The 27,361-nt window shown below is 50.2% G+C and overlaps 1 protein-coding gene across 4 annotated transcripts in view; it reads left to right on the plus strand.

Moving 5' to 3' along the window:
• The first annotated feature begins 11,338 nt into the window (after positions 1–11,338).
• Positions 11,339–27,361, plus strand: part of LOC146813458 (uncharacterized) — a 315,417-nt gene continuing 299,394 nt past the window's right edge. For 3 of the 4 annotated variants that reach the window (XM_085620214.1, XM_085620216.1, XM_085620217.1), the window contains exon 1: positions 11,341–11,557. In XM_085620214.1, coding sequence (XP_085476340.1) covers positions 11,534–11,557 — 24 coding nt within the window. In that variant the 5' untranslated portion in view covers positions 11,341–11,533. Of the gene's footprint in view, positions 11,558–27,361 lie in introns of all 4 variants that reach the window. The other variant, XM_085620215.1, reaches the window with a different exon arrangement.

Genomic DNA, 27,361 nt, shown 5'->3' on the forward strand with positions numbered 1-27,361 from the left:
TGGTTCCCCTTCTTATTCTAATGTATTGGCTCTGATGACCCCATCCCCCAGGGCCTGTCTCCTAATTATATTTTTTTGACCCCAATCCCCAGGGCCGGCCACTGTTTTTTATTATTTTTAAAAAATATATATTTATAGACACACCTAGGACATGCTGGACAAACCGTACGTACCTATCACCATGACGATTTGCGTGATATTCATTAAAAGGCGACTATGCATACAATGAATCCACGTGGAATGTATTTACACCACTAGTGAAGCTCTGACATGTCTGATGCCCTACCGTGCCTAATCCCGGTAGACACCCTTGTCGTTTATTTATACAAACATGGGTAGCTATTGACGGGCACATTTAATACACATGCACACCAAGCCATTCAAAGTGGATTCGACAAAAATTCGACCAAAACTATGCAAGAAACCCCCCTTACGGTTAATAAAACACACATCCACTGCCGGATGTGTAATACTTTTTATTTTACTCTCTGGAAAGGGGACGAACATCACTTGAGAGTCACAGCGCGCTCCTGGCAGAGCCCAATGCTGTGTTACACCCACCATTGCCTGCTGAGCGCCACACACCTCTGTGTTGTATTCCACTAGCTAATGCATATGCTATGACACTCTCTAGCCCATGTGCACTGTAACACCACACCGTGAATATGTCATGCCACACTTGTCTTCGCACGGGTTATATTGCCCCATCTAACGTGCCTTCCTCGATGCCTATGTTATAACGCACAGTGCTATGCCATACATATTACAATCTGGGATCCATATCTTTGTCACAGTGCATATGCAACGTTACACTCCCCAGCACATATTTTATATTACAACTTTAGAGACTAGTTAGGTTACACAACACTGCCCTGTGCATATTACACTCCAAGGTGCATATCGCATAGCACGCGCTAGTGCCTGTGCTATCTCGCGCTCTCCAATGAATCTGTCATTGCGCACAATGTATTGCATATTATATTTCACGCCCGGTTCATCTTATATCACACTTTTTGGTGCATAGTTTATACCATACACTATATCTAGTTTTCATTTTCAATCGTGCTCTCAGGACTATGTTCTATATAACACTGTGTTCACCTACCCTTTTCACGGGCATTACATTTTGCGATAGGGGGTGGAGGCTCAGGGGGTGTTTCTGCCAAGTGAGCCCGGAGTCACAGTCACAAACGTCCTCTTCTTCCTGAATAAAAGTGAGATTATGCTGCATACTTGTTCATATTTTAAGTAGTTCGCACAGACACACGTTTTAAAAACAATAAAGTTCCTAATACCCACCTTCTCTGAACAGTTAGCTTGCTGCCCCATCCACCTCCTCCCTATCCTCTGTTGTCTGAATCCATGGACTAGCCTCCTCCCTCCTGCCATGCATGGTCTGATGTGCTGCCACTGCCCTCAATTTAGTATGATGTACCAGTCCACTCCTCCTGCCCTCCATTGCCCAATTCTATGCCCCATCATTGACCTCCTGCTTAAACTCTGTGCTTAGCTTGCTGCCCCTATTCTCCTTCCCTCTGCCCTCCGATGTCTTTGTGCATGCCCCTGCTCCATCCTTTTTGCCCACCATGTTCCATGGACCTGCCACTCCTATCTACTCTGAGTGTTCTGTTGAGCTGCCACTCCCCTCCCACCTGCCTAGCATTGTCAGATGACTGTAACCTGTCCCTGCCACCTCCACCCTGCCTGTCCACATGCCTGCCCCTATCCTCTTCCTCCTGTCCTACATGGTCCATTGTACTGCCACACCCTTCTGCCCTCCCTGGTCTGTTGTGCTGCAACTGCTCCTCCTGCCTGCCCCGTGCGGTCTGTTGTGAGGCCCCTTCCCCTGAACTTTCTTGTCTGTGCACAGGTCCTGACCCTCCCTTCTATCCTCCATCGTCCTTTGTGCATGCCCCTGCACCCTCCTTCTTGCCCATCATAGCCATTGTGCTGCCACTAACCCTCCCACTTGCCATGCATGGTCTTCTGTGCTGCCATGGCCCCTCCCACCTTCCCTGTGTGGTCAGCTAGCTGCTCCCGACCCCCTCCCACCTTCCCTCCATGGCCTGTGTGTATGCCATCACAGTCTCACTATTGCTCTTCATGGTGTGTCTTGCTTCTAGTGCCCATCCTGCCTGACCTCCATGGCTATCTTGCTGCTCCTGCCCTGCCCCCTTGCCCCCAGCCCTCTGTTTACATGTGCAGACCCCTACTCCCTCCCTCCTGGCTTGTCTGTTCCATTGTAATGCCCCTGATCCGTCCCTCCTGCCGTTTATGGTCTGTTATGCTGCAGCTTTCTCTCCTGTCTGTCCATTATGGTCAGCTAGCTACCATTGCCTCTTGTCCCTCTGTTCTCTGTTGTCCATGTGCATGGTCCTGTCCCCTCCCTCTTGCTTTCTATGGATTGTTGTGCTGCACTCCCGTCCCGCATGCCCTGTGTGGTGTATTGTGCTGCTGCAAACCCTGATGCCTGCCCTGCAGGGTCAGTTTGGTGCACCTCTCCATGTCCCTCCTGTCCTCTGTTATCCAAGTCCATGTCCCTATCCCATTTCCTTCCATGATCCAATGTACCATACTTGCGAACATTTTGAACTTGGTAAGAGGGAGATTTTGAAAAAAAACTGGGGTATTGATTTTCCCCTTTGAGTTACATTGAAAAAGAGGAGATTGTAGACAGGAGACAGATCAAATAAAGCCCATTTGAGCTTCACAACATTGGACGTTTCCTGGCTGAATCGGGTCTGTTGGCATGTATGGTTGTACTACCATTGCCTCTTCCTTCTGCCCACAATGGTCTATTACATTGCCACAGCCTCTCTTGCAAGTCCTGTATTGTTGGTTTGTTGCCCCTGCCCCCCTTTCCACTGCCCTCCATAGTCTGTTGTGCTGCCACGGCCCTCCCTGCCTGCTCAGTGTGGTTAAATTGTTGCCTTTGCACCCTCCTACCTGCCTTCAATTTTCAGAGTCCGTGCCCCTGGCCTCTGCCTCTCAACAGTATCCTAATGAACAACTAGATTGCTAACATTCTATATTTATTACAAAAGTGTGGAACGCCTGACATCATCTTGATGTAATCAAAACTGTAATACCTAGAGCATTTCCTTTAGAAATGACATATATGAGAGGGTCTTATAGGCATCAAAATTATGGTTAGTGCTCTAAAAGACTAAAATAAGAACATATTTTCTGAGTTTTCAAATAGCGACAAAGCACTTTTAAATTATTTGTTATCTTTATGTTTTTTTATCCAGTTGACCACTTGATTAAATGCTGCACTTAGGGGAGAGGATGTGGTGTTACTTCCAGAACTGCAGACTTTGCAACTGGGGAACCAGGTTGGAGTTTCTGCTTCAGCTCGACATTCTGTGATTCTGGTCAAATCACTGAGTCTCCCCATGTCTACAACCAAAATGAATTTGTTCTTGTGTGATGTAACCAATGCTCATGTAAAGCACTCCGATACATGACAAGTCTGCACTATATAACACTGCAAAAACACAAAATAATAAGTGTTTTGCACACTTCTGTCATTGGGCTATATTTGGGCTACATCTGGGTGATTTTGGGCTACATTTGGGCTCTTTTGTCTCCGGTGGCCATCTTGGGAGATTTATTTGTTATGAAGTTTCCTAATTTCCTCATGTACTGCAGTCTCCTCAGTAGGAAATGCTTTCAGTTTTTTACTTTGATTCCATCATGAAGGTATTCAGATATGTCACACATTTGCCATAAATGCTGAATGTTAGCACTCTAGTTGCTCATTAGATCACTGTAGTAAAACTACTGTTCACCATGGAAGTCTGCTCCTGGTATTAAAAGTGCATGTTTCAGTCTGCATGTCAGAATTTTTTAATGAAATAGAAGAGGATTTGAGAAGTCACTCAAAATGTGCCCTCATTTTCTTTCTTCAGCATTAATCATAATTTCTATGGCAAAATGAACCCCCTCATTGTGTTCCTTTTTAAATTAAATGTTTTAAGTGTTACCAGTTTATTCCTATCAAGATGGCTTCAGGTGTGCCATACTTTTGTCATAATGAAGACAGTAAGCGCTCTAGTTGTTTTTAAGAACACTCTGGGACATTCTGTCATTGGGCTATACTTGGGCTACATCTGGGTGATATTTGGGCTACATTTGGGCTCTTTTGTCTCTGGTGGCCATCTTGGGAGACTTATTTGTTATGAAGTTTCCTAATTTCCTCATTTACTGCAGTCTCCTCAGTAGGAAATACTTTCAGTTTTTTACTTTGATTCCATCAAGAAGGCATTCAGATGTGTCACACATTTGCAATAAATTCAGAATGTTAGCACTCTTTTTGCTCATTAGATCACTGTAGTAAAGCTACTGCTCACCAGGGAAAACTGCTGCTGGTATTGAAAGTGCATGTTTCAGTCTGCATGTCAGAATTTTTTAATGAAATAGAAGAGGATTTGAGAAGTCACTCAAAATGTACTCTAATTTTTCTTTCTGCAGCACTAATCATACTTTTCATGGAAAAATGAACCCCCTCATTTTGCTCCTTTTTAAATTAAATGTTTTAAGAGTTACCACTTTAATCCAAGCAAGATGGCTTCAGGTGTGCCATACGTTTATCATAAGTAGGACTGTTAGCGCTCTAGTTGTTCTTTGGAACACTCTGGGAAGCTGCAGTAGAACACAAAGGAATCAACTGACAGTCTCTGCCCTTGTTGGATTACCATGTTTTACTGAGAATGACAGACTTCATTCTCACATGACTGAGAAAAATAATGTGAATTTACAGAAAATAAACTCTCAGTTTAGCTTATAGATCACCTTCCAAACCTCTGTGGGAAAAGCATGAGAAAATATTTTTCTCTCAATCATGATATCCCAGCAGAAGGCTTTTTCACATGGTGAAATCACCTTAGAACATACCACAATTCCTAAAATGAGTATGGTACCATCAACAAATGATTTATAATGTAACTAAAGTCTTAAAACCTTCTATTAACTGCAATGCTTTTTAATGAGGTGCTATCATGTATATTGGTCCCAAGATAGCTGCCAACACTTCTTGGATGAAGTGCTGACAGCCAATCAGATCTCAGGATGAGATGTGTGGTTAGGCTCCGCCCACATATATATATGATTTTACTTTTGATTTTCTCAGGAACTACTGAACAGATTGACACCAGACCTGCTAAAGGCACTTCCCTGACCTGAGGACTACCTCTCTGCCAAATTTCAAGTAATTCTGTTCAGCCGTTCGGGCTGTACCTTCGACTAAAGGTCCTATGGAAAAATGCATGGGGAAAACGCGTTTTGGGACCCCCCTTTTTTCTCGGCCCCCGCTTGACGAATCACCCCGAGACTTTCAGGGTAGGAGCGGAGCGGAGCGCCCCACCTATTTTGAAAATTTTGCGAGGATTCGGCAACCGGCGCCAAAGTTATTCCAAATAGAATGTTGCGGATTTCCTATGGAAACACGGTCCTAACTATAACTATCTACTGGCGACCGCCAGTAGATAATATATATATATATATATATATATATATATATATATATATATCTTTCTGATCTTTTGCAGGACGTCCAGTATATCTCATGTTATTTGCTGCTTGTTCATTAATCAGTATTATTCATGCATTTAGATTATAGTTTGCTACATATATTTGAATCTTGTGCATTTGGTATCTGAGACAGCCTTTGTTTAGAGAGCATTATGAAATAAACCCCAAGCCTTATTCTAAAAGAGAGTCCCTGCATTTTATTTTACTTGTTCATTTAAAAGTGTTTGATACTAATGAATCTGCATTTACTGATATATTTGGCTTACCTTTTTTGAGCATTGTATTAATAAATGTATGTGTGTTATATTCCATACATTTGGATTGGTTTATTTACCTCGCCTTAATTGAGTGTTGTGTCTAACCACTGTCTTAAGGGAGTGTTGGGGTTTTGGGTGTGGCTTGATGGTGAGCAGCCATATTCATTACAGCCACCTAGACACAGGCCGGAGACGTCGGGTGCAGAGTGGTCAGGAATCGCGGGTCACCAAAGTTTTTTGTATTGATTTTTCGTAGACAGAGCTGCTGTCTTCGGATGTTCTGGTCTTTTTCAAAGGCAGGCAGTCCTCCTAGGGGTTGTGGAGGCTGCTGGCTGCAGGACAGGCGCTGTTCTGTTCGCAGGGTCTTTGAAGCTGCAGACAGGCTATTAGGGCTGGAACCAAGTCAGGGGGCATCATCAGTCCTTGTTACAGCATAAGATGGGTGTCCACTAACCTTGGAAGCCGGATACAGCGGGAGCGATGGAAGATGCCAGTTAACCTTTTCCCCTTGTATGGAATCACCTGCAAGTATTATAGAACCATTCCATAGGCAACACCACAGTAGGGGAAAGGGAAAAAAGGGATAAACAAAACACTAAAGGTGCAGCTGCACTCAATGGGGAAATATTCTGGAGTTGTAGCCTTCACTCCTACGATAGCTTAGTGTTCCCTGTAAGTGAGACACAACACAATACACATGAAGTCACCACCCAAAGAAACGACAAGATATATATCTATATAATATGTGATGGACTTACAGTAAATACCGCTGCACTTGTCCTCATACAAAAAGCCACAAAAATGTAAAAATAAAGAAAAGTAATTAATGCATGACTTCGAGACAGGTTCCAAGCGTAATGTACCTTGGGTAGCAAAAGACAATACATAATATCTTTCAAAGTGCAACACTTAAGGTACTTAGCTATACCATGCAATCCTCTGGATCAATCCGTTTCACAAGGGTTCACGAGAAGGCTTCCAGTGTTTCCACGCAGTTCAGCGCGTGTGTGGCAAACCATACCCGAAAGAAAATAAAATAAAAATCAAAACGCTCAGAGCCTCTCAACGGCTCTTGAAGGACTTCCAGAGCCTACCTCGGCTCGTAATCGTGCTCCAGGCGAGTTTCCAAATATGTGGCTTGGCCCCAGGGGAACGCGATGATTTAACCCAGACACTTCAGAATTTTTTTTAGCCTAATCATAGATCGTAAATGCGCTCCAGCAAGGAGTTCAAAACTGAAGCCAGCAGACAGGGGAGAGTGTAAATGCGCTCCAGCGCGGGTGAACAGAAACAGGCTTGAGGCAGTCTCTCTCTGTTTCCAGGAATTAACGGCTGAGGCAAAGAAAAGACATGGGCTTTTTTCTCCAGGCAGAAGCTGTAGCAGCAAGTACAGCAGCCTTCTGAGGAAGACGACGGATATCAGGTGACAAGCACCGGGCTATGTGTGAGTGGTGATTAAGTAGTGAGACAAAAAGGTAGGACTACGAAGTACTCCCTTGCATTATGGGAGATGTAGTTCCATATCATGCACACTTCATTCCTCCTTACATTCAACAGTGTGTGCTACAGTGTTTTCCCACCCTACCTATGCCAGAACGTGATAGCCCTCTGTGCATGGCGTCTTCTATGTTCTTCTACTTCCTCGGTTTGCAGAAACTGGTTTCAGGGTATAGGGAGCCCCCTAAATACTAGATTTAGGAGTGTTACAGGGGATTAGCAGGTAGCGAGCAACGGGTTTCTTACCTGGGGTGTCTACACCCACTATTATGTCACCCACCTGTGGGAGGGGGGATAGCCCTAGCCCTGATTGGAAAAGTCCCACCATCTTCAAGATTGTGAGCACCTCCTATTCTGACTAAGTTTTCCCACCGGTTCTCCCACCCAGTGGGGTTTTGAACCAGGGGCTGCCTTCTGCTGCTAGCAGCAGAGGCCGGGGGTCACGTTACAAAGGTGGCAGGCCTTCGAAGCTCTCCTCTTCTTCCGAGAACTGTGCCCCTCCTGGGTGAGGAGGTGTGACACCTTTGCCCAGGATGTCCTTGTTTCCGGTCTCAGAGAGCGGGGGCTCTTGACTCAGGGTTCCAGAAACATGTCTGGTGGTGGCAGGCTGCCTAAAGCAAGTTTGTGACCACAAGGGGCACCTCTGAGGACATTTCAATAAATCTCACACTGGCATCAGTGTGGGTTTATTGAGAGGAGTTGTTTGGTACCAAACACTCCTGTGTTCAGAGAAGCCATCATGGTGCTGTGGAACTAGAGTTGTCTAGTTTCCAACCCATGTACTCTATGGCTTCCCTGGCACTTACAATATTAGGGAATAGACCTGGATATTTTAAGGGCATATCTGCTCATACAGCTTTAGCCCACACCTGAGATATAGCGCTCCCTGCCTTAGAGTTTGTAAGGCCTGCTAGAGGAGTGACTTACCTATACCGTAGGTAGTGCTAGTCGGTAAACAGCTTTCAATCAGCTTATCGGCTGGATACGCTCCAGTGGAGTTGACTATGTTACTATGTCTCGTTCCGTATAGGAGAGGTCCCGATGTGCGAGCATTGGATTTAGCTGGTAGGTTATTTTCTTCTGAAGTTGTATCATTCATTATTCTTCAACAGGACTAAAACCATGTCCGATGGATTGACTATCCAGCGTTACCTCATAATCAAAAACTATGTGGTGAAATGTTTAAAAACTTATGAGTATCGCACTCTCAGTTGTCATACAAATCCTTTTGATAAACTGTTATCTCTTCGAAACCCTTTTAAATTAGTGTCTGCTATGACTTTGGCCCGTTGGGTCAGATGGGTCGTATTGGAAGCTGGTATCGATATTTCAATGTATGGTGCTCATTCAACCAGGGGGGTATGGCTTCCTTAGCTTTTGTATTAGGCTTCAGATTGGAGGATATTCTTTGTGTTGCTGATTGGTCTGCTGATTCTATGTTCAAACAGTTTGGTCACATCTACCTTGATGACTATCGGAGTTTCTGCCATTCCGGACGGAATGTCATGCTTCTTCTGGACAATTTCTGTTTTTATCCAGTTCCATATAACTTTTCTGATGTTTTTATTGGCTGCTGGTTGGGAGCATAATCCTCGCCTCTGTGTCCCTAATAGAATTGAAAATTCTTGTTGCAAAGTTATCCATTTTTTTTTATTCTCAGAGATGTCTCAGCAGCATCTCTGCGCACAGAGTGGGTTTCTCCCCTTAGGCGGCTCTGAGCATCTTTTTCTCTCTGACATGTCACAGTGCCCCCTGCGCACAGAGCGCGCATTGCTACTCAAGCGGCTATGAGCATCTTTCTCTCTCTGACACATCACAGCGTCCCATGTGCACAGAGCGCGCACCTCTACTCGGGCGGCTATGACCATCTTTCTCTCTCTAATACGTCACAGCGTCCCCTGCAAACAGAGCACACATCTCTTCTTGGGCGGCTCTGAGCATCTTTCTCTGGCACGTGCCCTGCGCACTGAGCGCGCATCTCTTCTTGGCGGCTATGAGCATCTTTCTCTCTCTGACACGTCACAGCGTCCCCTGCGCACAGAGCGCGCATCTCTTCTCGGCGGCTATGAGCATCCTTCTCTCTCTGACACGTCACAGCGTGCATCTCTTCTCTGCAGCTATTAGCATCTTTCCCCCTCTGAAATGTCACAGCGTCCCCTGCGCACAGAGCGGCCATCTCTTCTCGGCGGCTCTGAGCATCTTTCTCTCTTTGACATGTCACAGTGTCCCCTTCGCACAGAGCGGCCATCTCTTCTCGGCGGCTCTGAGCATCTTTCTCTCTTTGACATGTCACAGTTCAAACCAGTGAATGACAGGATTTCCCATATATTGGTAATCGTCCAATTCCAGCATTGTTGTACGCGGATAATGCTGTTTTAATGTCCCTTACACAACTAGGGTTGCAAAGAGTCATTTCCAGTTTCTCAGCCTTTATGTTCCATGTAAACACTACTAAAACATACTTCATGAAATGTGGAAATAGTGTAAAATGTCAAGATATCTTCATCAATAATAAGAAGGTTGAATTCATCAATTGCTTTTCATATTTGGGGATTCTCTTTGAAAAAAAGGGCTCCTGGTCACATGCTATCTTATCCAGAAAATTGGTATTTGCCAAAGCAACGGCAGCATTGTTGTATTTTGCTAGAAAATTAGGCAAACGACCAATTGCGCAACTAATAAAGATCTATAAAGCAAAATGTGTCTCAACTGCCATGTATGGAGCCGGCATTTGGGGCTACGCCGCCCCTCAACCTTTACAGTGAATCAGGAACGTTTTCCTGAGATATTTATTAGTGGTCCCAAACAGTACTGCTACTTATATCTGTCGTGTGGAACTTGGGTTGCCATACATATGAGACCTAATTAAGATTCAACCGATTCTGCTTATGACATAAGATGTGGTCAACCAACTCTGCTGGTTTTAAATCCGGACGTGCTACATGTCTGTCTTAATTACAAAGGATGCTTTATATTCCCTGGATCAAATATGTTAAACATTGTATGGCGGATCTTGGTCACCCCGAATATTTCGATGACCCGTTTAGTAAAAGCACAATCTCTAAGAAATCTCTCCGTTCCGGCCATGCTGGGTGCTCAAACACCTCCGAGTATCTGTCTCTCTGTCATGTCTTAGCATCCCTGTTCAGCGTGCGTATCTGCTCTGCGGCATGCTCCGGGCGCAGACACCTCTGAGCAGGTGTCTCTCTATGAGGCGTCACACCATCCCTGCGCACAGGTCCGTTCCCGACGTACTTTGTGCGCAGAGTGCCCAACTCCGCAGCATCTGGACTTTATTCTCCCTCATCAGGACCAGGGGCGTCTGAGATGTCACTGCGCTCCTGCGCACATAGTGTCGCTTCTCCACTCCAGGCATGCTCCGTGCGCAGACACCGCTGCGCATCTTTATGGGATGGCATGGTCTCTGCGCAGAGTGCCATCTTCTCCTCTCCGGGCAGAGACACCGATGCGCATCTTTCTGGGCTACCTATCGTTCTGCGCAGAGTGCCATCTCCTCTCCGGGCATGCTCCATACGCAGACACCGCTGCGCCTCTTCCATGCCTCTGCGCAAATGGAGTCTGATCTCCGTGCGCAGTCCCACTGCCTTTGCGCAGAGTACGTCTCCTCTCCGCGCATGCTCGGCGCGCAGTGCGGAATGCCTCTCGTCCGGATGCCTCTGCGCAGAGGGCGTCTCCTCTCCGCACATGCTCCGTGCGCAGCCCTAGATGCCTCTGCGCAAAGCACGTCTCCTCTCTGCGCATGCTCTGTGAGCAGCAGGGAGCGTCTCCTCTCTGCGGATGCTCTTTGCGCAGTCCGGGTGCCCCTACGCAGAGTGCGTCTCCTCTTCGCGCATGCTCTGTACACAGTCGGGCAGCCTCTGCGCGCATGCTCTGTGCGCAGGTTAGGAGCCTCTGCGCAAAGGCCGTCTCCTCTGCGCGCATGCTCCGTGCGCAGTCCGGGTGCCTCTGCGCAGAGCGCGTCTCCTCTGTGCGCAGTCCGGGACGCCTCTGCGCAGAGGGCGTCTCCTCTTCGCGCATGCTCCGTGCGCCGCGCCCTCCGAGCATGCCCCGCTCGCAGCCTCTCGCGCTCTGGGCATGGTCAGAGGGCCGCGCTCCTAAGTTTATTTGTCTTTGTTTCCGGCCAGGAGGCGGCAGCGGCGCGGCCTGGGCCCATGAACGGCGCCGGGCCTCGGTGCGGTTGAACCCGGACTCTCTTTTCTCACGGGGGGTGCGGAGCCGCGGAGGACATGTCCTGGAGCCGGGCGGACAAGGTAGGAGGGTGCGGGGTGGGCGGGGAGCATTGGGTGTCAGCACTGGCCCTCCCCGGCCCCACGCCCCCCTTCACAGCCAGGGGGGCTGCGGGGCTGCCCTCAGGCCCCCCTGCTGACGCTGTGGGGCGTCAGTCACGTCCTCAGTGAGACCTGGGGGCAAATCAAGTTTGTACATTGTAGTGAGTTGGAGTTCAGTTCCCAAACTCACAATTGTTGTGAGAGGGGACAGGACCTTAATGCTGCGGGGGCCCAGAGGGCACAGTTCACTGAGGCACCGTGCCACAGCGCTGACGGTTCCTGCACTCTCACGTTACTGCCACTGCCGCGCTGAACCAGAGAACTCACCCCTGCTGCCCGGCACCACAGGAATGACCGCTCCTGCACTGTGCCACAGCACTGCCACTGCTGCACCGTGCCACAGCACTGCCACACTGAACCACAGAACTCACCCCTGCTGCCCGGCACCACAGGAATGACCGCTCCTGCACTGTGCCACAGCACTGCCACTGCTGCACCGTGCCACAGCACTGCCACACTGAACCACAGAACTCACCCCTGCTGCCCGGCACCCCAGCACTGACAGCTCCTGCACCGTGCCACAGCACTGCCACTGCTGCACTATACCAAAGAACTCACCACTGCTGCACTGGTCCACAGCGCTGACGGTTCCTGCACTGTCACGTTACTGCCACTGCTGCACTGTACCAGAGAATTAACCGCTGCTGCACAGTACCACAGCACTGACAGCTCCTGCACCGCGACACAGCACTGCCGCACTGAACCACAGAACTCACCCCTGCTGCCCGGCACCACAGCAACGACCGCTCCTGCACCATGCAACTGCACTGCCGCCGCCGCTGCCCTCGATCAGAGAACTCACCACTGCTGCCCTGCACCACAGCGCTGCCCACTCCTACACTGTCACATTACTGCCACTGCTGCACTGTACCACAGAACTCACCACTACTGCACTGCTCCAGAGTGCTGACTGTTGTATTATAGCACAAAACTCACCACTGTACCGCAGCACTCACCGCTCCTACACTATCACTTTACTGCCACTGTTCCATTATAGCACAGAACTCACCACTGTAACGCATCACTCACCGCTCCTACACTATCACTTTACTGCCACTGTTGCATTATAGCACATAACTCACCACTGCTGCACTGGTCAACAGCGCTGACCGTTCCTGCACTGTCACGTTACTGCCACTGCTGTACTGTCCCACAGCATTGACCACTGCTGCACAGTACCACAGCACTTAAAGCTCCTACACTGCCACATTACTGCCACTGCTGCACTGTACCACAGAACTAACCACTGCTGCACTGTGCCACAGCACTGACAGCTCCTGCACCGTGCCACAGCAATGCCACTGCTGCACTGAACCACAGAACTCACCCTGCTGCCCGGCACCACAGCAATGACCGCTCCTAAACTGTGCCACAGCACTGCCACTGCTGCACCGTGCCACAGCACTGCCACACTGAACCACAGAACTCACCCCTGCTGCCCGGCACCCCAGCACTGACAGCTCCTGCACCGTGCCACAGCACTGCCACTGCTGCACTATACCAAAGAACTCACCACTGCTGCACTGGTCCACAGCGCTGACGGTTCCTGCACTGTCACGTTACTGCCACTGCTGCACTGTACCAGAGAATTAACCGCTGCTGCACAGTACCACAGCACTGACAGCTCCTGCACCGCGACACAGCACTGCCGCACTGAACCACAGAACTCACCCCTGCTGCCCGGCACCACAGCAACGACCGCTCCTGCACCATGCAACTGCACTGCCGCCGCCGCTGCCCTCGATCAGAGAACTCACCACTGCTGCCCTGCACCACAGCGCTGCCCACTCCTACACTGTCACATTACTGCCACTGCTGCACTGTACCACAGAACTCACCACTACTGCACTGCTCCAGAGTGCTGACTGTTGTATTATAGCACAAAACTCACCACTGTACCGCAGCACTCACCGCTCCTACACTATCACTTTACTGCCACTGTTCCATTATAGCACAGAACTCACCACTGTAACGCAGCACTCACCGCTCCTACACTATCACTTTACTGCCACTGTTGCATTATAGCACATAACTCACCACTGCTGCACTGGTCAACAGCGCTGACCGTTCCTGCACTGTCACGTTACTGCCACTGCTGTACTGTCCCACAGCATTGACCACTGCTGCACAGTACCACAGCACTTAAAGCTCCTACACTGCCACATTACTGCCACTGCTGCACTGTACCACAGAACTAACCACTGCTGCACTGTGCCACAGCACTGACAGCTCCTGCACCGTGCCACAGCACTGCCACTGCTGCACTGAACCACAGAACTCACCCTGCTGCCCGGCACCACAGCAATGACCGCTCCTGCACCATGCAACTGCACTGCCGCTGCTGCCCTCGATCAGAGAACTCACCACTGCTGCCCTGCACCACAGCGCTGCCCACTCCTACACTGTCACATTACTGCCACTGCTGCACTGTACCACAGAACTCACCACTACTGCACTGCTCCAGAGTGCTGACTGTTGTATTATAGCACAAAACTCACCACTGTACCGCAGCACTCACCGCTCCTACACTATCACTTTACTGCCACTGTTGCATTATAGCACATAACTCACCACTGCTGCACTGGTCAACAGCGCTGACCGTTCCTGCACTGTCACGTTACTGCCACTGCTGTACTGTCCCACAGCATTGACCACTGCTGCACAGTACCACAGCACTTAAAGCTCCTACACTGCCACATTACTGCCACTGCTGCACTGTACCACAGAACTAACCACTGCTGCACTGTGCCACAGCACTGACAGCTCCTGCACCGTGCCACAGCACTGCCACTGCTGCACTGAACCACAGAACTCACCCTGCTGCCCGGCACCACAGCAATGACCGCTCCTGCACCATGCAACTGCACTGCCACTGCTGCACTATACCACAGAACTCACTACTGCTGCACTGGTCCACAGCGACGACCGTTCCTGCACTGTCACGTTACTGCCACTGCTGTACTGTCCCACAGCATTGACCACTGCTGCACAGTACCACAGCACTTAAAGCTCCTACACTGCCACAATACTGCCACTGCTGCACTGAAGCACTGAACTCACCCATGCTGCCCGGCACCACAGGAATGACCGCTGCTGCACTGTGCCACAGCACTGACAGCTCCTGCACCGTGCCACAGCACTGCCACTGTTGCACTGAACCACAGAACTCACCCCTGCTGCCCGGTACCACAGCAACGACCGCTCCTGCACCATGCAACTGCACTGCCGCTGCTGCCCTCTACCAGAGAACTCACCACTGTACCGCAGCACTTACCGCTCCTACACTATCACTTTACTGCCACTGTTCCATTATAGCACAAAACTCACCACTGTACCGCAGCACTCACCTCTCCTACACTATCACGTTACTGCCACTGTTGTATTATAGCACAAAACTCACCACTGTACCGCAGCACTTACCGCTCCTACACTATCACTTTACTGCCACTGTTCCATTATAGCACAGAACTCGCCACTGTACCGCAGCACTCACCGTTCCTACACTATCACGTTACTGCCACTGTTGCATTATAGCACAGAACTCGCCACTGTACCGCAGCACTCCCCGCTCCTACACTATAACGTTACTGCCACTGTTGCATTATAGCACAGAACTCGCCACTGTACCGCAGCACTCACCGCTCCTACACTATCACGTTACTGACACTGTTGCACTGTAGCACAGAACTCACCACTGTACCGCAGCACTCCCCGCTCCTACACTATCACGTTACTGCCACTGTTGCATTATAGCACAGAACTCACCACTTTACCGCAGCACTCACCGCTCCTACACTATCACGTTACTGCCACTGTTGCATTATAGCACAGAACTCGCCTCTGTACCGCAGCACTCACCGCTCCTACACTATCACGTTACTGCCACTGTTGCATTATAGCACAGAACACACCACTATAACGCAGCACTCACCGCTCCTACACTATCACGTTACTGCCACTGTTGCACTATAGCACAGAACTCACCACTGTACCGCAGCACTCCCCGCTCCTAAACTATCACGTTACTGCCACTGTTGCACTGTAGCACAGAACTCACCACTGTACCGCAGCACTCCCCGCTCCTACACTATCACGTTACTGCCACTGTTGCATTATAGCACAGAACTCACCACTGTACCGCAGCACTCACCGCTCCTACATTTTCACGTTACTGCCACTGTTGCATTATAGCACAGAACTCACCACTGTACCGCAGCACTCCCCGCTCCTACACGGATACGTTACTGCCACTGTTGCATTATAGCACAGAACTCACCACTGTCCTGCAGCACTCCCCGCTCCTACACTATCACGTTACTGCCACTGTTGCATTATAGCACAGAACTCACCACTGTACCGCAGCACTCACCGCTCCTACACTATCACGTTACTGCCACTGTTGCATTATAGCACAGAACTCGCCACTGTACCGCAGCACTGACCGCTCCTACACTATCACGTTACTGCCACTGTTGCATTATAGCACAGAACTCGCCACATGACTGCAGCACTCACCGCTCCTACACTATCACGTTACTGCCACTGTTGCATTATAGCACAGAACTCACCACTGTACCGCAGCACTCCCCGCTCCTACACTGATACGTTACTGCCACTGTTGCATTATAGCACAGAACTCACCACTGTCCCGCAGCACTGACCGCTCCTACACTGTTACGTTACTGCCCCTGCTGTACTTTACCACAGAGCTCAGCACTGCTGCACTGACCGCTCCTACACTGTGTCACGTTATTGCCCCTGCTGTACTCTACCACAGCGTTGTCCACTGCTGAATTCTCCCACTGCAGTGACTACTTCTTTAATACACGGACCCACAGTTCTGGCTATTGTTACACTGTACCACAAAACTGCCCAGTTTTTTACTGTACTGCCCACTTCTGCATAGTAGCGCAGTACTGCCCACTGCTGCACAGTACTAGAGCAATGCTGAATTCTGCACTGTGCCACACACACTGCCCACCTCTTAACTACATGGCCCACTGCTGCACAGTACCACAACACTGACCACTGCTGCACAGTACCACAGCACTGACCACTGCTGCACAGTACCACAGCACTGACCACTGCTGCACAGTACCACAGCACTGACCACTGCTGCACAGTACCACAGCACTGACTACAGCTGCACAGTACCACAGCACTGACCACTGCTGCACAGTACCACAGCACTGACCACTGCTGCACAGTACCACAGCACTGACCACTGATGCAGTGTACCACAGCACTGACCACTGATGCACTGACCACTGATGCACTGTACCACAGCACTGACCACTGCTGCACAGTACCACAGCACTGACCACTGCTGCACAGTACCACAGCACTGACCACTGATGCACATTACCAGAGCACTGACCACTTCTTTAGTACGAGGACCCACTTCACTGACCACTGTTGCACTGCTGCAAAAACTGCCAACTTCTTTACTACATTGCCCTCTGCTGCACAGTACTAGAGCGTTGCCCCCTTCTGCACTGTGCCCATGGCCGGACTGACCGTACCGGGTATTGGGTGTATCCCCGTGAGGCCAGAAAGGTGGGGGTCGATTTTGTTAGTGGGGGCCAGTTTTGTAGCAGTGCAGCCGTTTTAAAAGCACTGCAAAGTTCTTGTATGTTCAGCAGTTTTCAGGCAACAATTAAAGTTTCAAGATAACTCTTGTGATCAATGTACCAGTTGGAGAGAGATGGGAGTTTTGCCTACTGACAGTTTTGACCCATCTAAGGTAGCGGAGAGGGTTTATACGACTGCTCCAAAGAACGTGTAGCATGCATAGCAAAGAACAGCATTTTATGTGTGTGGCTCAGTGGGTTAATGCTCTTGTCTGAGAGATTCTTTTGTTACTGTGCAGTTCATAACTTACAATCGTAATCTAGTTGAGTGAGCTATGAACTGCCATCAAAGAGCTGCACGGTACAGGTTAGAAATTGATGCTTTTTCCCCAGTCTTCCATTATCCTAATGTTGCTGAAATGTTTATATTTGGTGAAAATAAATTCTTATTGGGAAAGCCAACCCAACCACTGTGTTATGTTCTGAATCCTGAGTGCTTCCCCAGACCAAGTTCTCTTACAAAATGCCTCCCAGTATGGGTGACGTGAATCCTACACCATGTAGTCCTCTTTGTCTTATGTAACGTTTTCTATACATTGATCACACAGATATGATTCATTGTCTCTGCATGATCTAAAGTGCTCTGACACCCTACGCTTTAAGAGAGGTGCTATAAACCAATGACATACATGTGAGAGAGGGGCTATGGAGAGATGAGAGGTACTGTTGGAGAGTGAGGGGATCAATGAAGAGCCCCAATATAGATTGCCCTATCCTGTTGCACAGTAAGATCATCACATGCTATGCTTTAAAAGCTAATACAATTCAATATATAATGACAAATGTGTTGTAGAATGCACTATTTTCCCCAGATTTTCTTGGGCGAACAACACTCCCAAAGCTCCCGTTTGTAGCGGTCAGGCTCGCTCGCTGCGCACCATACGGGGCCTGGCCTGACAACATTTACCAGGGTTCCCAGTCTGGCTCTGGCTGTGCAACAACTACTGCACAGTACCCCAACACTGACCACTGATGTACAGTACCACAGCACTGACCACTGATGTACAGTACCACAGCACCGACTACTGATGCACAGTACCAGAGCACAGACCACTAATGCACTTTACCAGAGCACTGGCCACTGATGTGCAGTACCAGAGAACTGACCAGTGATGCACCGTACCAGAGCACTAACCAGTGAGGCACAGTACCACAGCACTGGTCACTGATGCACAGTACCACAGCACTGACCACTGCTGCACAGTACCACAACACTAACCATTGATGTACAGTACCACATCACTGACCACTGCTGCACAGTACCACTGATGTACAGTACCACAGCACTGACTACTGATGCACAGTACCAGAGCACTAACATCAGATGCACAGTACCACAGCACTGCCCACTGATGTACAGTACCACAGCACTGACTACTGATGCACAGTACCAGAGCACTAACCTCAGATGTACAGTACCACAGCACAGACCACTGATGCACAGTACCACAGCGCTGACCACTGATGCGCAGTACCACAGCACTGACCACTGATGCACAGTACCAGAGCACTGCCCACTGATGCACAGTACCACTGCACTGACAACGGATGCACAGTACCACTGCACTGACGACGGATGCACAGTACCACTGCACTGACCACGGATGCGCAGTACCACAGCACTGACCACTGATGCGCAGTACCACAGCACTGACCACTGATGCACAGTACCACAGTACTGACCACGGATGCAAAGTACTACAGCACTAACCACTAATGCACAGTAACAGAGCATTGACCACTGATGCATAGTACCACAGCTCTAACCACTGATGCACAGTACCACAGCTCTGACCACGGATGCGCAGTACCACAGCACTGACTACTGATGCGCAGTACCACAGCACTAACCACTGATGCACAGTACCACAGAACTGACAACTGATGCACAGTACCAGAGCACTGACATCAGATGCACAGTACCACAGCACTGACCTCAGATGCACAGTACCACAGCACTGACCTCAGATGCACAGTACCACAGCACTGACCACTGATGCACTGTACCACAGTACTGACCACTGATGCACTGTACCACAGCACACACCACTGATGCACAGTACCAGAGCACTGCCCATGGATGCACAGTACCACAGCACTGACCACTGATGCACAGTACCACAGAACTGACAACTGATGCACAGTACCAGAGCACTGACCTCAGATGCACAGTATCACAGCACTGACCACTGATGCACTCTACCCGAGCACTGACCACTGATGCACTGTACCACAGTACTGACCACTGATGCACTGTACCACAGTACTGACCACTGATGCACAGTACCAGAGCACTGCCCATGGATGCACAGTACCACAGCACTGACCACTGATGCGCAGTACCAGAGCACTGACCTCAGATGCGCAGTACCAGAGCACTGCCCACGGATGCGCAGTACCACAGCACTGACCACGGATGCGCAGTACCACAGCACTGACCACTGATGCTCAGTACCACAGCACTGACCACCAATGCACAGTACCAGAGCACTGACCACTGATGCACAGTACCAGAGCACTGACCAATGAAGCATAGTACCAGAGCATTGACCAATGATGCACAGTACCACAGCACTGACCACTGATGCACAGTACCAGAGTACTGCCCACGGATGCACAGTACCACAGTACCAGAGCACTGACCACTGATGCACAGTACCAGAGCACTGACCACTGATGCACAGTACCAGAGCACTGACCACTGATGCGCAGTACCACAGCACTGACCACTGGTGCGCAGTACCAGAGCGCTGACTACTGATGCGCAGTACCACTGCACTGACCACTGATGCATAGTACCACAGCTCTAACCACTGATGCACAGTACCAGAGCACTGACTACTGATGCGCAGTACCACAGCACTGACCACTGATACACAGTACCACAGCACTGACAACTAATGCACAGTACCACAGCACTGACAACTAATGCACAGTACCACAGCACTGACCACTGATGCACAGTACCACAGCACTGACCACTGATACCCGGTACCAGAGCATTGCCACCTGCTGCACAGTACCACAGCACTAACTACTGATGCATAGTACCAGAGCACTGACCACGGATACACAGTACCACAGCACTGACCACGGATGCAAAGTACCACAGCACTGACCACTGATGTGCAGAACCAGAGCACTGACCACTGATGCACAGCACTGACAACTGATGTACTGTACCACAGTACTAGCCACTGATGCACAGTACAACAGCACAGACCACTGATGCGCAGTACCAGAGCACTGACGCGCAGTACCAGAGCACTGACCACTGGTGCGCAGTACCAGAGTGCTGACTACTGATGCGCAGTACCACAGCACTGACCACTGATGCATAGTACCACAGCTCTAACCACTGATGCACAGTACCAGAGCACTGACTACTGATGCGCAGTACCAGAGCACTGACTACTGATGCGCAGTACAATAGCACTGACCACTGATACACAGTACCACAGCACTGACAACTAATGCACAGTACCACAGCACTGACCACTGAAGCACAGTACCACAGCACTGACCACTAATACCCTGTACCAGAGCATTGCCACCTGCTGCACAGTACCACAGCACTAACTACTGACGCATAGTACCAGAGCACTGACCACGGATGCACAGTACCACAGCACTGACCACGGATGCAATGTACCACAGCACTGACCACTGATGTGCAGTACCAGAGCACTGACCACTGATGTACTGTACCACAGCACTGACAACTGATGTACTGTACCACAGTACTAGCCACTGATGCACAGTACCACAGCACAGACCACTGATTCGCAGTCTCAGAGCACTGACCACTGATGCGCAGTACCACAGCACTGACCACTGATGCGCAGTACCACAGCACTGACCACTGATGCACTATACCACAGTACTGACCACTGATGCACAGTACCACAGCACAGACCATTGATGCACAGTACCACAACACTGCCCGCTGATGCGCAGTACCAGAGCACTGACCACTGATGCAGAGTAACAGAGCACTGACTACTGATGCGCAGTACCAGAGCACTGACTACTGATGCGCAGTACAATAGCACTGACCACTGATACACAGTACCACAGCACTAACAACTAATGCACAGTACCAGAGACCTGACCACTGACGCACAGTACCACAGCACTTACCACTGAAGCACAGAACCAGAGCATTGACCACGGATGCACAGTACCACAGCACTGACCACTTATGCACAGTACCACAGCACTGACCACTGATACCCTGTACCAGAGCATGGCCACCTGCTGCACAGTACCACAGCACTGACTACTGATGCATAGTACAAGAGCACTGACCACACATGCACAGTACCACAGCACTGACCACCGATGCAAAGTACCACAGCACTGACCACTGATGTGCAGTACCAGAGCACTGACCACTGATGCACAGTACCACAGCACTGACAACTGATGTACTGTACAACAGTACTGGCCACTGATGCACAGTACCACAGCACATACCGCTGATGCGCAGTATCAGAGCACTGACCACTGATTCGCAGTACCACAGCACTGACCACTGATGCACAGTACCACAGCACTTACCATTGATGCACAGAACCAGAGCATTGGCCACGGATGCACAGTACCACAGCACTGACCACTGATACCCTGTACCAGAGCATTGCCACCTGCTGCACAGTACCACGGCACTGACTACTGATGCATAGTACCAGAGCACTGACCACGGATGCACAGTACCACAGCACTGACCACGGATGCAAAGTACGACAGCACTGACAACTGATGTGCAGTATCAGAGCACTGACCACTGATGCACAGTACCACAGCACTGACAACTGATGTATTGTACCACAGTACTAGCCACTGATGCACAGTACCACAGCACAGACCACTGATGCGCAGTCTGAGCACTGACCACTGATGCGCAGTACCACAGCACTGACCACTGATGCGCAGTGCAACAACACTGACGCACTATACCACAGTACTGACCACTGATGCACAGTACCACAGCACAGACCATTGATGCACAGTACCACAACACCGCCCGCTGATGCGCAGTACCAGAGCACTGACCACTGATGCAGAGTAACAGAGCACTGACTACTGATGCGCAGTACCAGAGCACTGACTACTGATGCGCAGTACAATAGCACTGACCACTGATACACAGTACCACAGCACTAACAACTAATGCACAGTACCAGAGACCTGACCACTGACGCACAGTACCACAGCACTTACCACTGATGCGCAGTACCACAGCACTGACCACTGATGCACTATACCACAGTACTGACCACTGATGCACAGTACCACAGCACAGACCATTGATGCACAGTACCACAACACTGCCCGCTGATGCGCAGTACCAGAGCACTGACCACTGATGCAGAGTAACAGAGCACTGACTACTGATGCGCAGTACCAGAGCACTGACTACTGATGCGCAGTACAATAGCACTGACCACTGATACACAGTACCACAGCACTAACAACTAATGCACAGTACCAGAGACCTGACCACTGACGCACAGTACCACAGCACTTACCACTGAAGCACAGAACCAGAGCATTGACCACGGATGCACAGTACCACAGCACTGACCACTTATGCACAGTACCACAGCACTGACCACTGATACCCTGTACCAGAGCATGGCCACCTGCTGCACAGTACCACAACACCGCCCGCTGATGCGCAGTACCAGAGCACTGACCACTGATGCAGAGTAACAGAGCACTGACTTCTGATGCGCAGTACCAGAGCACTGACAACTGATGCGCAGTACAATAGCACAGACCACTGATACACAGTACTACAGCACTAACAACCTAACAACTAATGCACAGTACCAGAGCACTGACCACTGATACACAGTACCACAGCACTTACCACTGATGCAGAGAACCAGACCATTGACCACGGATGCACAGTACCACAGCACTGACCACTGATGCATAGTACCAGAGCACTGACCACGGATGCACAGTACCACAGCACTGACCACGGATGCAAAGTACCACAGCACTGACCACTGATGTGCAGTACCAGAGCACTGACCACTGATGCACAGTACCACAGCACTGACAACTGATGTACTGTACCACAGTACTGGCCATTGATGCACAGTACCACAGCACAGACCACTGATGCGCAGTATCAGAGTACTGACCACTGATGCGCAGTACCACAGCACTGACCACTGATGCGCAGTACCACAGCACTGACCACTGATGCGCAGTACCACAGCACTGACCACTGATGCGCAGTGCAACAGCACTGACCACTGATGCACTATACCACAGTACTGACCACTGATGCACAGTACCACAGCACAGACCATTGATGCGCAGTACCAGAGCAGTGACCACTGATGCAGAGTAACAGAGCACTGACCAATGATGCACTGTACCACAGTACTGACCACTGACGCACAGTACAACAGCACAGACCACTGATGCGTAGTACCAGAGCACTGCCCACTGATGCGCAGTACCAGAGCACTGACCTCAGATGCACTGACCACGGATGCGCAGTACCAGAGGACTGACCACTGATGCTCAGTACTACAGCACTGAGAATTAATGCACAGTACTAGAGCACTGACCACTGATACACAGTACCACAGCACTGACCACTGATGCACAGTACCACAGCACTTACCACTGATGCACAGTACCAGAGCATTGTCACCTGCTGCACAGTACCACAGCACTAACTACTGGTTCATAGTACCAGAGCACTGACCACGGATGCACAGTACCACAGCACTGACCAATGATGCAAAGTACCAAAGCACTGACCACTGATGCGCAGTACCAGAGCACTGACCACTGATGCGCAGTACCAGAGCACTGACCACTGATGCACAGTACCAGAGCACTGACCACTGATGCACAGTACCACAGCACTGACAACTGATGTACTGTACCACAGTACTGTCCACTGATAAGCAGTACCAGAGCACTGACCACTGATAAGCAGTACCAGAGCACTGACCACTGATGCGCAGTACCACAGCACTGACCACTGATGCGCAGTACAAGAGCACTGACCACTGATGCGCAGTACCACAGCACTGACCACTGATGCGCAGTGCAACAGCACTGACAACTGATGCACTGTACCACAGCACAGACCACTGATGCATAGTACCACAGCACTGCCCTTTGATGCGCAGTACAACAGCACAGACCACTGATGCACAGTACCACAGCACTGCCCTCTGATGCGCAGTACCACAGCACTGACCACTGATGCAAAGTACTACAGCACTGACCACTAATGCACAGTACCACAGCACTGATGCACAGTACCAGAGCACTGACTACTGATGCGCAGTACCAGAGCACTGACCACTGATGCACAGTACCACAGCACCGACAACTGATGTACTGTACCACAGTACTGACCACTGGTGCACAGTACAACAGCACAGACCACTGATGCACAGTACCAGAGCACTGCCCACTGATGCACAGTACCACAGCACTGACAACTGATGTTCTGTACCACAGTACTGACCACTGATGCACAGCACCACAGCACTGACCACTGATGCGCAGTACCACAGCACCGACCACTGATGCGCAGTACCACAGCACTGACCACTGATGCGCAGTACCACAGCACTGACCACTGATGCGCAGTGCAACAGCACTGACAGCTGATGCACTGTACCACAGTACTGACCACTGATGCACAGTACCACAGCACAGACCACTGATGCATAGTACCACAATACTGCCCGCTGATGCGCAATACCACAGCACTGACCAATGATGCACAGTACCAGATCACTGTTCAATGATGCACAGGACCACAGCACTGCCCACTGATGCACAGTACCAGGGCACTGACTACTGATGCACAGTACCAGAGCACTGCCCATTGATGCACAGTACCAGAGCACTGACCTCAGATGCACAGTACTAGAGCACTGACCTCAGATGCACAGTACAAGAGCACTGACCACGGATGCGCAGTACCAGAGGACTGTCCACTGATATGCAGTACCAGAGGACTGACCACTGATGCTCAGTACCACAGCACTGACCACTGATGCAAAGTACCATAGTACTGCCCACTAATGCACAGTACCAGAGCACTGACCAATGATGCACAGTACCAGCGCACTGACCAATGATGCACAGTACCACAGCACTGACCACTGATGCACAGTACCAGAGTACTGCCCACTGATGCACAGTACCACTGCACTGACTACTCATGCACGGTATCACAGCACTGATGCACAGTACCAGAGCACTGACTACTGATGCGCAGTACCAGAGCACTGACCACTGATACAGAGTACCACAGCACTGACCACTGATGCACAGTACCACAGCACTTACCACTGATGCATAGTACCACAGCACTTACCACTGATGCACAGTACCACAGCACTGACCACTTATGCGCAGTACCACATCACTGACCACTTATGCACAGTACCAGAGCACTGACCACGGATGCACAGCACTGACCAGGGATGCACATTACCACAGCACTGACCTCTGCTGCACAGTACCACAGCACTGACCACGGATGCCCTGTACCAGAGCATTGCCACCTGCTGTACAGTACCACAGCACTGACCACTGCTGCACAGTACCAGAGCACTGACCACAGATGCACAGTACCACAGCACTGACAACTGATGCACAGTACCACAGCACTGACAACTGATGCACAGTACCAAAGCACTGACCACTGATGCACAGTACCACAGCACTGACCACTGATGCACAGTACCAGAGCACTGACCTCAGATGCACAGTACCAGAGCACTGACCACTGATGCACAGTACCAGAGCACTGACCACTGATGCACAGTACCAGAGCACTGACCACAGATGCACAGTACCAGAGCACAGACCAGAGCACAGACCACAGATGCACAGTACCACAGCACTGACCACTGGTGCACAGTACCACAGCACTGACCACTGATGCACAGTGCCACAGCACTGACAACTGATGCACAGTACCACAGCACAGACCACTGATGCACAGTACCACAGCACTGCCCTCTGATGCGCAGTATCAGAGCACTGACCACTGATGTGCAGTACCACAGCACTGACCACGGATGCTCAGTACCACAGCACTGACCACGGATGCTCAGTACCACAGCACTGACTACTGATGCACAGTACCACAGCACTGACCACTGATGCACAGTTCCAGAGCACTGACCACTGATACACAACACTGACCACTGATTCACAGTACCAGAGCACTGACAACTGATGCACGGTACCACAGCACTGACAACTGATGCACAGTACCAGAGCACTGACCTCAGATGCACAGTACCACAGCACTGACCACTGATGCACAGTACCACAGCACTGACTACTCATGCACGGTATCACAGCACTGATGCACAGTACCAGAGCACTGACTACTGATGCGCAGTACCAGAGCACTGACCACTGATGCACAGTACCACAGCACTGACCACTCATGCACAGTAGCAGAGAACTGACCACTTGTGCACAGTAGCAGAGCACTGACCTCAGATGCGCAGTACCAGAGCACTGACCACGGATGCGCAGTACCAGAGCACTGACCACTGATGCGCAGTACCACAGCACTGACCACTGATGCAAAGTTCTACAGCACTGACCACTAATGCACAGTACCACAGCACTGATGCACAGTACCAGAGCACTGACTACTGATGCGCAGTACCAGAGCACTGACCACTGATGCACAGTACTAGAGCACTGACAACTAATGCACAGTATCAGAGCACTGACCACTGATACAGAGTACCACAGCACTGACCACTGATGCACAGTACCACAGCACTTACCACTGATGCATAGTACCACAGCACTTACCACTGATGCACAGTACCAGAGCACTGACCACTTATGCGCAGTACCACAGCACTGACCACTTATGCACAGTACCAGAGCACTGACCACGGATGCACAGCACTGACCAGGGATGCACATTACCACAGCACTGACCTCTGCTGCACAGTACCACAGCACTGACCACGGATGCCCTGTACCAGAGCATTGCCACCTGCTGTACAGTACCAGAGCACTGACCACTGCTGCACAGTACCAGAGCACTGACCACAGATGCACAGTACCA

Source organism: Triturus cristatus, chromosome 7 (assembly GCF_964204655.1).
Source record: "Triturus cristatus chromosome 7, aTriCri1.1, whole genome shotgun sequence".
Lineage (NCBI taxonomy): Eukaryota > Metazoa > Chordata > Amphibia > Caudata > Salamandridae > Triturus > Triturus cristatus.